Source organism: Aphis gossypii, chromosome 3 (genome assembly GCF_020184175.1).
Source record: "Aphis gossypii isolate Hap1 chromosome 3, ASM2018417v2, whole genome shotgun sequence".
In the NCBI taxonomy this organism is placed as follows: domain Eukaryota; kingdom Metazoa; phylum Arthropoda; class Insecta; order Hemiptera; family Aphididae; genus Aphis; species Aphis gossypii.
In genome coordinates, this window is record NC_065532.1 from 29,026,124 (window position 1) to 29,044,047 (window position 17,924).

General features: G+C 30.2%; 1 protein-coding gene across 1 annotated transcript in view; it reads right to left on the reverse strand.

Annotated features, from left to right (window-relative positions):
• Positions 1-17,635, reverse strand: part of LOC114127663 (protein bric-a-brac 1-like) — a 42,708-nt gene extending 25,073 nt beyond the window's left edge. Inside the window, exon 1 of the mRNA XM_027991972.2 lies at positions 16,297-17,635. Coding sequence (XP_027847773.2) covers positions 16,297-17,286 — 990 coding nt within the window. The 5' untranslated portion in view covers positions 17,287-17,635. The remainder of the gene's footprint in view (positions 1-16,296) is intronic.
• Between the last annotated feature and the right edge of the window lie 289 nt (positions 17,636-17,924).

Below are 17,924 nucleotides of genomic sequence, written 5' to 3' on the forward strand. Positions count from 1 at the left end.
AAATACATAATGCACGCTACTATAAAATAATAATATTAAATAATAATATACGCATATTTATTTTAACCAATAGTTAAAAATTTTAACCCCTATATGTGGTCATGTCACACCCGGTGCTAGTTCAGGTCACGAACCAGAGAAACAAATGGACAAAGAGGGGAAATAATGGGTTCTGAGCGAATGCGATAGAGATTAACTGGTAGATCTCACCGTAGAATAACATACTCAACTTGAATGTTGAATACAATGAATAATTCGTATTTCGTTGATCCCCGTATGTTCTATATCTATGTAATATTTGCGATGACGTAATAGTATAATAATAATACATGGTTGTATACAGATTTAATATAATAATAAAATCCAATAAATCAACACCAGTTTCCTATCATGAAAATTAGTAATAACTTATTAGTTATTACAATATTGCAAGGCGCAAGCATTCGCGTAATAGTTATTAGTCAGGTATACGAATATATTTTAATACAGTATGATTTTATTATGTATTTAAATTATGGGCTACATATAAAGATACATGGCAATAGCATAATATTGACAGACCGTATTGATAGGTAAACCTATTGAAAAATATCATTATTATTAGGAATTCCTATACAGTGTATACGGGTTTATAAGAGATCAAAGAAGTGAACAATTTAATAGAATAAAAGAAAACTTCAATTAAAAATTACTGTAAACATTATATATAAATACATCGAACTGATTTAGTTTACCTTCTGTTTTAGATATCAAAATAATTGAATATACATGAGAATCGAAAAAATATATATTTAAACTATCTATATTTATTCATGCATCAAAGTGGTTTTAAATAATACCATTTATAGAATAAAAATAAAAATACATTTTTTATTTGTATCAAAAGCTTTACTATAGTGTTTTTTATTTTAAAAATCTATGCAATGGTAATTATTTACAGATAAAAACGTAAAACTTTGGTGTTAAAAACATTGTTTATTAACTTTGAGAAAATATATTATTATTCTTTGTTGTTATATAGTAAAGTTGTCCTCTTTTCATTATGTAAAAATGTTTTACCTACGTTGTGAAAAAATATAAAGCTCTTAAAATATAAACGTTTTTTTTTTACAGTTTTAATGGGATATGACATTTTAGTATTAATAATAAATTATATTATATAAATATATATTACAGTATATATTTATGGTAATGCATATAATAATTTATTTACGTCACAAAAATTTAACAGCTTCAACCAATATCATTAAATAATTGTATTTCCATAAAAATAAAAATGTATTCAATTATCAACAGACAAAAATTAAATTATAATTTAGAGAAATTATCATTTAAAATGAGATTAAATCATACACAAAGAAACATTTTACTAAATAAAATAAAATCGAAACGAACAGCAAACAGTAATAAATCATTGCTAAAACATAGACAATTTAGAGCGTATATGATAGTTTTTTGATAGAAAAGGAAAAAATGATTTTTATGAAAAATACAATAAACAAAAACACGGCCGCTTAGCTGTTCTAGTAGTGTCAGAAGGCCGAGGGAGAGTCGTCAATGTCAATTAGGTAGTTCAAAAATGCATATTTTACTCCATATTTATAACTGCTGCAACGTTGAAAGGGGTGTACAGGTTTTACAGTAAAAAAATCAATCATCATCGTTTTGTGGCACCTAATAAAACTTGAATCATGCATTATCATGATACTTACTATATAATACGTATGGTGTTACACGGAAGAGCAATGAGCATCACGGTTTCAGAAGTGTGAAAAATAACAACACGTGAAGTCTTTTTCATGAAATAAAATATCCACCGCAAAATAGATTTTAATAAATGCTTTCAGGTAGGTTAGCGAAAACAAAAGCGGAATAAAAAAATTGTTGGATAAAAAATTGGCTTCTACCATGGTGCAGTTAACACTGGAGTCCACCCAAGCCTCGAACACAAACCCATTTTGTAACCTTTGGTGGTAGTAGCTAATATGATATATTCCAAATTCATAGCTAGACGGTTGTGGTGCTTAATTAATGTACAGAGAGAGCTTTCAGTATTCTAATCGATATTTACAGAGGGTTCCCTATGCCCCGTGTCCCTGCGTCGCATTGTGCGTAATATTATTATTATTATTATTATTATTATATTGTGTTCAGAAATGAATAATGGAAACTATTACTGAAACACCATTCGGCCCCACGTAGAGACATTAAAACTATTTTATGTGCACATTTTATGCACAATGAGTAATCGTGATGTTTCCAGTTTTGGATTATTTTATATAGATAATAATAATATGTGCTGTATCCATACAGCATACTTCTCGAAATAATAATTGTTCGTAAAACAAACGGACACTGAACGCACGCATTCGCAATCGCCAAAGAGTTGTAACTAGGAAAAAAAGAATTGAGAAAGGATTATTATAATATCGTTTTTATACAAACGAATCATATATTATTATATTAATTTTAATTATTCATAGCCGTGTTTTTCTCGGTCTAGCTACAGAGAGCCATTATAATTTATAACGCTACTTTCACCGATATTTTCCCATTATTTCTATACATCTACTCTAATATTAATAATTATTTTAATAACTCGGGCTCGCGATATTATAAAATATAAATAATATTATATAGCAGATATAGGTATATAAATGATAATTTTATAGCACTTTCGATAGTTGGTACAAAGGAAAATCAAACATAAAAATAATAATATAAGGTATTTAAAAACAACTTTTAATGAGTTTAATGTATAAACTTAAATATTTTAATATTATTACACGTATTAACGTATAAAATATATAAAATAATATAATATTATAACATTCACACACATGACTCATCAATTTATATACAAGGTGATTGTGATTCATAAAACATTCTAATATAATCACCCCCAATTTTTTTTTTTTTGGCTATATAGGTAAATGTATTCAAATTTAGATTTATGAATTTTTAAGTTAACTTGAAGGCTATATTTATACAGCAATAAGGCACCCCAAACTCGAAATTTCAAACTCAAACTTTTTTAGAAAATTAGTTCTCAATTAACCAAAAAAATCGATATGATTATTACTCAACTACTCAACCTTTATCCTCAAAAATAATGTTTCTGTTATCAAGATTCTAAAATGATGTTGATGAATTTATCTACTTAAATCAAAATTCGAACGAGTAATTTCTAAGTTATTAAAATGTATGTATAATTAGTTTAATTTTTGTTAAAGACGATTTCACAAAAATAAAAAACATTATGCAATAATATTAATCTGTACACTGCAAATGTAGACAAATTATTACGCACTCGAACAATTTTTACAAATAAAAAAATCGTTAATAGATGTCTAAAAATAGTACTAATAGTAGGTAACAATACGCTTACACAGTGTATCACCCTGTATTGTATGCGTGTATACTTTATTAATATTATACTATTAAATGTATAAATAAAAACTGCGCCTAATTAAAGTTCCTACAACTATAGAAACGATTGTCAACAAATATATAATTATTATTTATGTGTTTTATGGATATGGAAAAAAAAAACATAAATTTATAAAAATATATTATTATTATACAATACAATATAATATAATGACAGGAACGAAGGTTACGTATACGATGATGATGACGATAATAATAATAATATTTTATATATTATTATATGTAGAGTATCTTCTCTGCGTGTGTGTTTTGTGTCTGTGAATGTGCGCTCGCGCGTGGTATGAGCGTGTGTGTGTGTGTGTGCGTGTGTGTAAAACCACTTGGGCACAATAATATATAATATGGATAGGTATATATTATAATATATAATACGTTTATACGTACATACATAAATACGTATAACGTATAAATATATATACATGTACGCGCTTAGCACAGGCCATTTAAATCCCGTTTATTCATGTACAAACACACGTGTTCCATTACATCCGCATGTACGCAATGTATAAATAAGGCCGTTATTTACGATATTATAATATTGTGGCCGACAACAAGTCCGGCCATTTGGTCCCTATTGTTGCGCAAAATTCAAACTTGGTGCGTATATTATTATTATTATATTATAATATATTATATGAGTAGGTATATAACTATAATAATATCGACCTCTTTAAAACACGCGGTACTACACCACCGCCGCCGCCGCCTCCACTGCAGGTACGACTTCCTTCACCTTCATAATATATCCACCTCCACTGTATATAGTCACCGCCACTACCACAACTATACCTCCACCACTGGCGCGACCACCACTACCACCACGACTACCACACGTCGGCGGCGGAGTTTAAGTCCGCCGAATCGAATGAAGATTGTCTCCCTGGGCTTTCAGATTGTGTATACAATATTATAATATGCGTATGTACGTAAATAAACCTCCACGGCACACACATGGCTATAATATATATCTATATATTATTACACACGTGTATATACCTATTATTATAGCGTATATATACGTATATAATATAATATGCCACACACTTCCACCTACGAATTATTATTTTTCTTTTATTTCATAAATTATATAATCATAAAAATAAAAATAAAAAATAAATAAACCTACAAGGCGGAATTGTTATTTTTATAATTAATGCATTTTTTTTACATTCGACCATAATATGTGTGTTTGTATTTTTTCTCTTTTTATTATTATTGCGAATAATACTAAAAAATATACATTTCGTTCGTGTTCGTGTTTATAAATAATATGTTTTATTGCCTCGCACGGTGTTATTATAAACTTTGTTTATTTCACCGTTTCCTGTTGGTAATGGTATAAAAATGGTATTTAGACGTGCAGGATTCTTCCTCCTTTTAAATATATTTATATATGTATAATGTACATATTATAAAATATATAATCGAAAAACATCTTTATGGTATGGGGTAAAAATAAACGGTAAAACTTTAATAAAAAAGGGTAGCTAGGTAGGGAAATGCTCTAGAATTAATTATAACATAAATATTTCACAATTTGTTTTTGTATATATAAAATATACATATATATATGTACATGAATATAATATTATAATATTATATAAGCTTGACGAAAATAAAACGTCCTGTAGGCGGAAAAACTTCTGTAATATTTTCGGAGGCGTGCCAGTGGAAACTTTTCATTTCTCGCCATTTTATGCAAATAAATAATTTCGAAAAAACACTCAGACGTGAAACAAGTACGTGACGGGTTCTTTTCTGGGAAACAAAAAAAAAGGGTTCCAAACAAATAACTCCGGGACACGACATAGAGATTGAATGACCCAACGTGTGTTATTCATATTATAACATTATAACGTACATCGATCCGCTGGAAATTAAATAACGAAAAAATATATATTGTCAGAGCAATTTTTAGCCCCCTGATACATACGCGCGCGCGATGGTAACACGCACACATACACACATAAACACGGGCATCGGACAATGTGAGAGTTCGAAAATTCAATTTGCGGCCCTCCATTTTCTTTTATTATTTTATTATAAGGACCGCCTGTGCGCTGTTGCAATTTCAATTAAATTTATCCCCAACGTATACAGTCTACTTATTATTTTTTTTAATCATACATTTATTATACTAGCGCATACATATATATGTTTTTTATTTAATAATAATAATAATATAATATGGGCCCCGCATATGGGGGCCTTAATTATACGGACTCCTTTCCTTTTATGTTCATTCTCGATCCCCCTCCCGCACCCAATAGTTTATCATTCAGAATCCGTTACCAATAATACACTGAGATCTAATAATCTTTGAGCAAAGGTACTTGCCTCGACTTGAGACGACCGCGAAGGCCGGCATGGTGTCATCCGTAAAACAATTGTTTACAATATAAAACCGGTCGTAAATGGGGGGGGGGGATTATCGATCATAAAATGTTACATTTATCTTTCGAGCTATAATGCGTGTAATACTATTAATTTGTACGTACACTCTATAGTGCATATTTAGTTAGATTACAAATATAATATTACTATTAACATTTAACACAATATATTATTATAAATATATATTGGAAATTTATTATTTAATACGTTATATACTTATGCCGAGACTTAACGTCCCAACTTATAAACATGCGACTTATTTACAGTTCCTATATTTAGCAAAATATGTTTTTATATAAAGGAATCCATGTACCATTATTGGCGAATTTATGATTACGAAACTAATATGTAGATTTCAACTGATAACTATAGATGAAATGTTTTATATTTTTATAGTTGTAGTTTCGACGTGTGTTATAAAATATTTTTTCGGTAAACCAGCTGAACATATTTAACAATAATATTCAAGGAAATATTTGAATTCAAGAACAGATAAGAAGAAAAATTAATAACGCCAACGTTTTTGATATAATATGTAGCCCACAAATATAATATTATATTTTGAAACATTAAATTAATATAAATGGATTTAGAAAAAAAGGTTACATATAATATATTATGTATAAAAAATAACATATAATAACATAGGTGATACACCTCTTGTACGCCAGCTGTAGTTAATGTACCGGTGACCGAGTATAAATAAATGAGACGGTATACGATCGGCTCTAAACGTCTATTATAATAATATATTACGTGCTTTTTTTATTATTATTATTATAATTCCAACTGTTACCACTACGTTCCACCTGTCTGTGTTATTCAATCAGACGAGTGTATGGAGAAAAATATTTTTTTAACGTACAATTTTATAATACCTACATGAATACATGATATTATATTATAGAAAGTTCATACGATTACCATACATAACCCAAAGACAATAATTATCTGGGTGGACTTAGCCACTACGACGAATATGTTGTACAATGTTAAAATAACGATAACAATCGCAACATTATACTGTAGTTCTTTTGTACTAATCTAATATTTTTTTTCTTAATGCCGTATTTATTGTGAAATCAAGTCTCGCTACGTTTGTACCTAGTAATATAGTATTATTTTCCAGGTCATTTTCCTGGTTATATTTACTGTAATTTCGATAAAAATTGTTTAAACTTTTGAATTATTATTATCATAACTAATACCAAATATAATAGTTTTAATATCTTTCAAAAAAGGTATATTACCTAAAATATAATGAAAAATTAATTAATAAGAGTATTGTAGCAAATGTGTGGGTAATTTGCTAATACATATTCACTAGGTCATTAATTTTTAAAATAAAATATATTGTAAATAATGATCTTTTTTTGACAATTCTATGACGCATTTATTTTTTAAGCTTCTAGGACTTCATGTAGTTTTCAAAGGGCACTAATAAGTATTATAAGAAAGTTTATAATAAATGATTTGATCTTTTTTTTTGTATCATGATTATTCTTGGGAGGTAGTTGGTAGGAAAAGGGAGAATGGAAGTGGCCAAAGGGGTTTCAAAAGTGATTTTTATTTTAGTTTGAGTTATAAATACCTACGATATTATTCATTTAAATACTTGGTTTAAGTATTATTATTTATCATACTATAATAGAATTAAATATAATTCAAAAAAATGTATAGTTATAAGTTATAACCACCTACCTAATATATATATTTATAAAAATTATACAATTTTTCATAATATTACTTTAAATAATTCGAAGTTATGAATTTGAAGTTACAAAACTTATACATTATGATTATTACATGTACAGTATAGGTACATATTAAAATTTATACTCATTCTTCTCCTTCTTTCCAATATCAATAGTTTTTTTTTTTTTAATATTGACGTTAAGGGAACCCATAACATAATTAAATTCTTACTAAATTAATGTCCCTACACGTAAATTTAAAGATCCTAAGTCCACACAATAAAAGTATATGAACGGTTAGCGTGCTTGGCGTAAAATATCGACGATGAATAATTACGGTGTTTGGCCAGTTTTTTATTATTATTATTTTTATTTTCGAAGTGAGGGGTGCGCGCTTATATCGAACAACACACAAGCCTTTTTTTTTTTTTTTTTGACAATAAATAATAACCAAGGGACTTCCTCCAATTATACAAAGAGTGCAGCCGTCGCTTCTGCGTTCGCAATTTCCTTTATTAAATGTAAATCGATCGTTAATTGTTTATTCGGTCGACGCTCATAGCTCGTTTTCCGCCCCGAAAACTTGTATATAACTGAAGAGAATTATTTATTGGTTTTACCAGTCGTAAATTTTAAAAAGAAAAGTTTTGGCTGCCGCCGGCATTCGCGAAGTCCGCTAAGCCAACGGTGGCCGGGTAGGGTGAGCGGTGTAGAAAACAGAAAATGGTTTAACTTAATTCGATTAATTAGTATTGGTAAATAATAAATTTAGAACAAAACTCGCCACCTTCCGGTATATCTATATACTGATGGCGGCGAACTTGCTAAAAGTTAGGTTGGGTCGACTAGAAATGTAACTTGAATGGTTGTTGTTATTATTTTTAATTTCACCTTTAAGATAGTTTTGTTCTTTTTGTACCTAGGAAATCATTATCCTAGATATATAATAAGAAGAATTTTGAGAGATACAACAGTCGACGACAGTGCTAATTAAAATAATCCAAACAGCCGGAAGAACGAGGGAGAGCATTGTTTCGCATATGACGATTGTAATAAAGCCACATTATTTCCCCTTTTCCTAAAGTTACAACGCCATGATACGTTATAACCAAAATCAACTATAATTTATAAGCATTGCATTTTTTTAAAACTCATTCTGAATAAGATTGAACATATAAGAAGATTATAACATCAATTTACTAGTATCCTACCTAATTATAATTTTAAGTACCTTTTAAGTTTTTCATAACTGATGAGTTCATACAATTTAGTTTCAATATTAACAAATATTATATTTATATATCCTTGATAAACAAGGTCTGGATGAACTTAAAATTTAAATTAATGAGGAAATTTAAACGACCGTAGGGATTTTATTAGTTAGATATTTAATGCAGTTTTATCATACTGATCGTAGAATACAAAATTCTTAACTTGATAATATTTACTAAATTTATAAAAAATATTACACAAAAACAATGTTACCGAATATTGGAAATGAAATGTTTATTTTAACATTTGAATATACTTTATACCCATTTAAGTTTATAGGTACCAACAAAGTTTTTTTGTATTAGAAAAAATAAGTATTGAAAAAATAATTTTTGTAAAGGTAATATTTATTTATTGATTTAGAAACTTTAGTAGGTATGTATAAATAAATTTATGCATACATTTTTTAAAGAATATTGTTTGCATTGTGTAATAAAAATAAGAAACTCTAAAAGAGAATTGCTATCCGCAGTGTGACATAAATGTATAGTAATTAAAATTAATGCTGGACGTTTTTTTAAATTTTTTTATTATTATTCTTTTATTGGAAGTAATTAACTTTAACGAGTTTAATTGTTGGCACAAATGTCACATCCCCGTTTCGCCATCCGCTTATTATTATTAGTTGTTTTCTTTTAATTGCTAAGTATAAATTAATTCCAATTAATATAATAAGAGATCATAAGGAGAACGCGATATAAATCCACACAAAAGCCTATTTCTTTATTTTGTTAGGATGTAAGATTTTTTTATATATTCATACGGACGTTTAATTTTTTGTAAGTTTAAAATTAAAATTTAAAAATCGAACGATTATTTTGGAACAGTTAAAGTAGTTACATCATTGCATAATAGCCATAATGCATATACTAATTATTTGTATCACTTGTATAATATAATACTACATAATTCATACGTGTGCATAGTGCATACAATTATAAATATAATTAGTTAAAATGGAATAATATATATTATAACTAACAATAAAAAAGAAACTTTTTTAATACAAATAAATCATTTATAAGAAGATATAACTTATATATATAAACTACAAGGAAATAAAAGATAATCGTACATCGTTTTATTAGGTACTTGTTAGATATTAGTTATTATTCCTAGTATTAACAATAATCCTTATGGTAAAATAAATGTATAAATAAGAAATAAATTATATCTTTTTATAATTATTTTTATATTATTTTACGTTATGGCATAGGTATTTGTCGTTAAATAGTTTTCCAGGTACCGTATAAACGACAGCAATAGTGGCAATGAGAAAAATGATGATTTATAAATGTGCGTATATTTTCATTGACAAGCATTTAATTTTTTGACACGTGTCAAATAATTGACAGTAGTATAGACAATTCTAAATGTATTAGAACATATGCGTACCAACCATGAGTTCAATTAATATTTTAAAGGCATTTTAACATTCCATATATAAAATAAAATAGGACTTGTTTGTAACTCATATCTTAAAACAATTCTTAAATTGAATTAACATAATATTTTATTTTTTTTTTATATGTATTTGAATAATATTACAATGACACTAAAATAATACAATCTAAATTATTTTATGATTCCTTATCTGTTCTAATTTATATACATACAACCGCCTGGGGCTTTAGGGATTTATCATTTGCTATGAATTTTAACAAAGTCTAAAGTTAAGACTGATATTCACAGAACACGTCTTCATTCTCTTTTCTCTCCGAATATAGTTATAATAATAATTGTATTATTATTAAAATGAAAACATTCAAAATCCACATTTATAGTGACAACAATAATGGTGATCAATGAATATTTCGGACAAAAGTAATTTAACGGCAACAATGTCCTCGGAAAACAAGAGCTGCATTCTAAATTAATCGAGGCTAATTTTTGAACAGAATATAAATAATGGAAAAACTTGTCATCCACTAATGTCCTCTTATAGTAATAATAATAATAATATAATAATAATGATAAATTATTAATTAAAAATCACAATCATAAAGGCTAATCGGTCTCCACGTAACAACAGTTATATTTTATGGTTTTATATGAATTCCCTACACAAACTACGCCGTTCACAGCCATTGTCGTAAAAATATTTATCAATGTCTGCCACGAGCTTGGTAAAAGAAAGTATTAACAATTTATAATATGACTATTTCGAAATTAGTTTTTATACAATTAACATAATTTAAATGTATTATTGTTAATCTATGTAAATGGTTTTAGTTATTAAGCCCGTTAGGTACCTATTTTGTTCAGAATAAAATCGTATGTTGTGATATTTTATGTCTATGATATGATGACGCCTGTGAGTTCTTTTAGAGCTAACGAATATTATATTATTAAATTGACTATTGTCACGCCAAAGTTTGTTCAAAAAAGTAGAAATTCTAATCAAAATGTGACAAAAATATAGTCAGTCAGCATACTACCATTTGTTATTTACATAGCTTATTGTTTAGATGAAGATAGAATAACAATTATTAAACTAAAATATTTTTCATATAATTTAGCTGTTTCCCGCAAGATGAATACAAGAATACAAAAGCTTCCTAAAAGACACATAATCTCTACTGGGTTGTATTATACATATTTTTTTTGTTTTTTGTAAATTTTAAAATGCCTTTACTATTATCTATTTATTCTCAACAGTATATATAGGTATACCTACATTATAATACATAATATATAATATATTATATTATATACGTTTTCTGCCAGGGACAACGTGATAATAAATATTTATAATATTCATCACACTGCAGCATGGATTTGTGTATAAATCTGAATAAAATATTCCACGAAAAAAAAAATAAAACAATGTTTTAATTAAAACTATAGTTGGTACCAGCCTTTAGGGGTTTTAATCTCTATCACTGTGCCGGGAAACGGCATAGCCGAAGGTTTGTTTTTTTAGTTTAAAGTTTTACAAATTCCAGAAATTAAGTTTAATTTGTTTAAATAAATAAGCCCCCCAATCAGCTTTTACGAGAAAAGAGAACTGGTCGAAGAGATAATTGTATTACAAAAGAAAACTCTTCGTTTTTATTCCGTTAAAATTATAATAAAATTTCCAGATAAACCAACCCTCCGTCCAATGATTCCACACAGAAAGGATATACTACAGACATGGGATAGGTATATATTACATTTATTGATCTTTGTATATTTTAATAATATTATGCAATTACAATTTATTATAAAAATATAAATACAAAAAAAAAATGGAATGCGTGGAATTCATCGTGCAGGTTAAAATAACATTATAATGTTCTGTACAGCCATCATATACATAATAATATATAAATACATATTAATTTAATAACTTTTGTTTCATAATTAATCAAAATGAGGTTTTAGGAATAAAAAAAAATTAAAAATTAAAAATTATTAGGGTATTAACGTTTGAAATTGACCAGCTGAGTCCAATATACGTAGGTTGTAATCTACGTTCTAACAATTATTTTTTCATCAGGACTTAGGAGACCAGCTTCGTGATTTATACTTTATAGTATTACATTTTACAATTACGATTATTATTTTTTATGCTTGTATAATACAAAACAATAAGAAAGAATTCAATTTGAATCTGAAACTTGAGCATATAAAAATAACTATATTTTTAATAAAAACGGCAGAAAAAATGGGTATATATATATATATTAAGTACCTATAGAGACAACTTATTATGAATCTACTATTAAAATATAAAAGCATCATACTTATTACAATATTAGTATATTTATATTGTACAGTATTTATTTATTATATAATATTATGAATTAGTTTTCGGAAAAATATATAAAAATTATTGTCAGCAAATAACACAATATGAAAATGAATGTAAATGTCATTTGTATTTTGTTGGCAGCATAATTTGTCAAATATACATACCTTTAGGTCATAACAGCCTAGTAATAAATGTTCCGTTTCCCACGAACATAAATATAAAACAATAGGCTATGTATTATTATTATTGGATTGGCCTACATTGTGGTATTGCAAAATACTTAACATAATAACAATGATAAAAAAAAAAACACTTGGGCTACCGGAGATTTATAAAATAAATTATTTATGAATTTTGCTGATGGTTGTGTTTATAATAAATTTAGGCGTTATTTGCAATCCGAACGGAAGTTTACTTATTCTTAGGCATTAATTATTTACGAAAAACACAAAACCGATTCGTTTAGGTCAGTACAAAACAGCTCGATATACAGACGTCTGTCGTATTCCGTTTACAACATAAGGCACATATTATATATTTCCTCTTTTTCTCTCACTCTTTCTCACTCTCTCTCTCTCTCTCTCTCTCTCTCTTTTTCTCACTCACTCGCTCACGCAAACACATACTTCTTTCATATTTTCTTTCATCATAAAAATAAATGAAACAATTCAACTAGGTGATTGATTTTTTATAAAGAATGGCAAAAAATGCATAACATATTATGAAGTAGAAAAACAAATAATTGAGTAATAATAATTGATTTAAACAATTATCTAATAATTGTCACCACCGATATCAAATGAAAATCTAATGGTTAAATAGGAATAGGCGTATATAACATTTTTGCTTATAGTTTTTTTTTCTCGGAAAAGATGTTAGGTACAGAGACTTAAAAATTACATATTCATAACCAGCTATGAATATTCATTCTTTAGTAAAGTTCGGGTAATGTAGACTTTCGCCAAATGATAATAAAAATTATAATAAAAAAGGAGTAATGCTTTGTATAGTGATTCTACGCATTAAAAATATATAAGTATAAATAATATGATAACAATAATAAAAATATAATCGGTTTTGTCGTCCTCGAAGTGATTTCTGGAAAATATAGCTACTGTTCCTGCTCTGTATTCACCTCTTTCTTTGACAGTTTCATCCCTTTTATTTTGTATGCTATATTAGATCTAAAAATACCAGATTAAAGTTTTGTATAGAATTTTGGGATGAAAAAATTGTTGATTTTCCATCAAATATAATACATCTTTTGATCAATAAAATTTTAAACTAATAAGAAAATGTATAAAATACATTATACATTTTTATTATCTATCTATTATCCATGTACACTTTACAAACAAACGCGTGAAGTATGTAGGTACATTGTACATTCATTATGAGTTAAGTACATTTTATTATGATAAAAATAACAAAACAAAACAAAAAAAAAAACATGAAATCGAAAACACAAAGTTTATAACCACAACTTGTAGGTCAGGGGTAAATGTGTCAGGAAAGGGGATACTTTTCCAAAACTTCTAAGGATCCTTATAGCTTTTACCACGCAATTCATTTTTCTCGCCTTGTAGAGGTGTTTTTATAGCCTGCAGCTTTTTAAATTCATTCATTTCAATTTAACGCTTAAAACTAAAATCCCAATTATTTTGTAAAACAATAAGAAATTAAACGACTTACAAAACTGCGTCTTTTTTTTTAATATAACAAATATGTCCGGAAAATTTTCATTTAATACATAAATATAGTTTTCAACAAGTCATTGTAATTTAAATTTCACTCGAAAAGAGGATTTTTTACCTTAAGCACATTATTTCCTAGGTTGGTTTAAATTATCATCCAGTGAGCATAACTATATAGGTAGGTACTAGGTACCTACTAAAAAATTCAACGTATCACACCACACATGAAACGTGTATTGTTCAACGAAAAGTTTAAACGCTTCATGAACACATTTCTGAACCATTTGAAGAAAAAAGAATAGCTACGAATTTTTTTGAAAAACTGATTTTTATTATATTATGCTAATCTTTAATTGTTTCTGTTTATACATACAGTGTATGATACATCCTTTTTTCTGTATATTTATACAAATATAAGTATAAAATACAGTATAGTTCTTTCAGAGATTAAACAAAACGATAAAATCATTTCAATTATTAGAAAACTTTTTAGTAGGTATAGAAATTTTAATAATATTAAAATAAATACTTTTTAAATCGACTAGATAAACCCATCAACAAGTTATTCAGTTAGCAGAGAAATGCAACTTTTTTAGAATAATAAAATATATACAAAAAAAAAAAAAAAAAATACCAAACAATTTGACAATTAGTGTAGACTGCATTTTCCTCCTACCGACTGTAAAAAAACACATTGCACGGATACTTAAGAAATAAAAATAGAAACTTTTAAAATCGGCTGTGAGTGCTTAAACTCGATGATCGTTAATGGATATTTATAACGTCAGAGACTTACTGGATGTATACAATATAGTTAGAAATGACATTTTTATTTGTGTTATTGCAAGCTTAAAAAGCAAAAGTATCGAAAACAACAAAAAAAAAACCACCCGTAAAAATAATCGTATTAAATATAATAATGAGCAATTCACATAATATCTGTGTAATATATATTATATTTATAATAGGTACCTATCTATTATATAATATTATTATATTCAAGAACCCGGGATACCACTAATAACATAATAATTCAATGAATTTATAATTTTATCGAGATAATTTAACCAATAATTGAATTGATAAAAAATTAAAATAAATACTATTGATAAATTATAAATAATTACAGAATCTTATCTCGTACAAATGTATAAGGTAATTTTATCGGCCGACATTTTTGTATTGCTTATATTTTTATTTTTATTCTATACATTAATTTTAAAATAAATATTTTCTATATTATTATTTGTAGTGATAAAAGGAAGTAAATGCGGAAGAACACGCGCACGCATACAATTTAAATATAAAAAGAAGGCGGAGTGAAAAAATTAACATTGCGGGGTGGAATGGGGACTCCGGGTGAAAGCTTCGAAAAGTTGTGTGAACGAAATTACGGTGTCGGGGGAGGCGTTGGTGGTGGCGAGCGGTGACGTCACTGTATACACGGAGGCGCATTCTGCCATTGTTATTGTTATATTAATAATAATAATAAATAGGGTTAACGGGCGGGCGTGCGGGCGGGCGGGCGGTTCAGGCAATAAATTCAACTTGCCTCATTTAACTACGACTAGCGAGTGAGGGGGAGTGTGAGAGGCAGGCGGGCGGCGTGAAAGGGAGGGAAGGAAGAGAGAGAGAGAGAGAGAGAGTGAGTGAGAGAGAGACAGATGAATATATATATATATATGTATACATATTTTATATATATATATATATAAACAGTGAGAATGAGGGGGAAGAGGAGAGTATGCTCTTCAATCAATAACTCCTTTTAAACGTGTTATTACATATTACACATATACACACACACTCACACTGTGTGGTCCGTTATTTATACCATAAAATATAATATACATAATATATATATATATGACTTAAAATAGACGTTGTCCCGGACGGGAGAGAAATGGGTAAAAGAAAAAAAAAACCTTCGGAATAAAATATTAATAAATAATAATAAATGGTAAATATAATGTTAAACGAGCGGACGATTGCATTATTTAGAAGAAGATATAAAAAGGTATATTTAAGGTATAAATCTGATGGAAAAATAACTCACTCTTTCTTCCTCGCGTATCATCTCGGCGATGCCCGGCTTTATTTCCATATCGTCGGCCACGCTGCTCGGCGGCGGTATCGATGACGATGACGACGACGACGACGAAGCGGACGAGGCGGACGGCGGCATGGTCTGCGACGCCGGTGTCTGTTGTGACGACTGCTGCTGCTGCTGTTGTTGTTGTTGTTGTTGTTGGTGTTGCTGCTGATGTTGCTGCTGTTGCTGATGTTGTTGTTGTTGTTGCTGTTGTTGTTGTTGTTGTTGTTGTTGTTGCTGTTGCTGCTGCTGCTGGTGGTGCTGGTGCACGTGCGACAGCTGAGACTGCGACTGCTGTTGATGATGGGGGGCAGGTGGAGGCGGCATGTGGTGCAAGTTGAGCGGCGTGTCCGCTGCCGACGATCCCATGTCGGACATGACGGACTCCGGGCTGGCCGCCGGCGGAGACAGCCTGTGCCGCTTGCGGGCCGGCTGTTTGGGAGATTCGGGCGCTACGGCCGTGGGCGTCACCACGGTGGCCGCGGCCTGTGGTTCACATCCACCGCCGCCCGTGAGTTGTTCGTTGCTGACGTCGGCCAGACCTCGGACTTTCAGCGTCTCGGCGACGCGCAGCAGCGGACCGATCTGTTCCTGATAGACGTTTATCTCGCCCTTGTACATGAAGTCGACGACCGCCCTGAGCTCGGGCCACTGGACGTCTTTGAGTATGACGATCGGGTGCTTACACTTGTTCTCGGCAAGCATGCTCTGGAAGTACGGGCTGCACGCGGACAACACGATCTTGTGCGCTTTGAGCGTGTGACCGTCGCAGGCGATCGTCACGTCCACGAACGTGCCGTTCTGCAGCAGTTGGTCGAACACGTTGGTCAGGTTGCTCTGGTAGTTGTTCCAGCGCAAGCAGAACTGCTGGTTGCCGGAACCGCCGGTCGCGCCGCAAGTCTTCTCGGTCGTCGCCGACGACGGCACGTCTTTGGAGCCGTTGCTCGGTTGCATGGTGATGCGGCAGAAGCAGTCGGATATACTCTCTGCTGCTGCTCGCGGGCAGTGCGCGATGACTACTCGGACGGATTGTCGAGAAAAAAATTTCGGCGCGAAAATTGACAAAAAAAAAAATCGAAAAATCACGAGCTTACGGACAACGTCTGTTGCGGGTGGTGCGAGACGAAAAAAAAATAATAATAATATTTAAATAACGACGTTCGATCACCTCTGAGCACACGTTTTTTTATTAACGACGATGCGACAGACGAAAGCGGCGCGCGCGTGACGGACGAGAGCACCGGTCGCGGCGGAACTGACTGTAGTCGCGTCGGGTGCCGCGTTTGGCAGGCTGGTAGGCGGGCGGCTGGCTGTTTGGCGGCGGCGGTGGCGCGCGCTGACGAAAACGCCGGCCGCGGCGGGTGCCCGTGCCACGGACGCAGTGTGACCAGAGGCCGCCGAACGAAATTACTGTACCGCCGTGTGCCGACTTTTCTGTGCGGCCGTACCACATAAAAATAAATTAAAAAAACACCGTCCGCGTTCCACAGCTCCGTTATTAATATTTATTTTTATTTTTATTTTTTTTTTATCGTAACACGCCTTGCCTTGTTTATAAAATTACCCTCCACCGGGTTGGTTTTACGATAAAA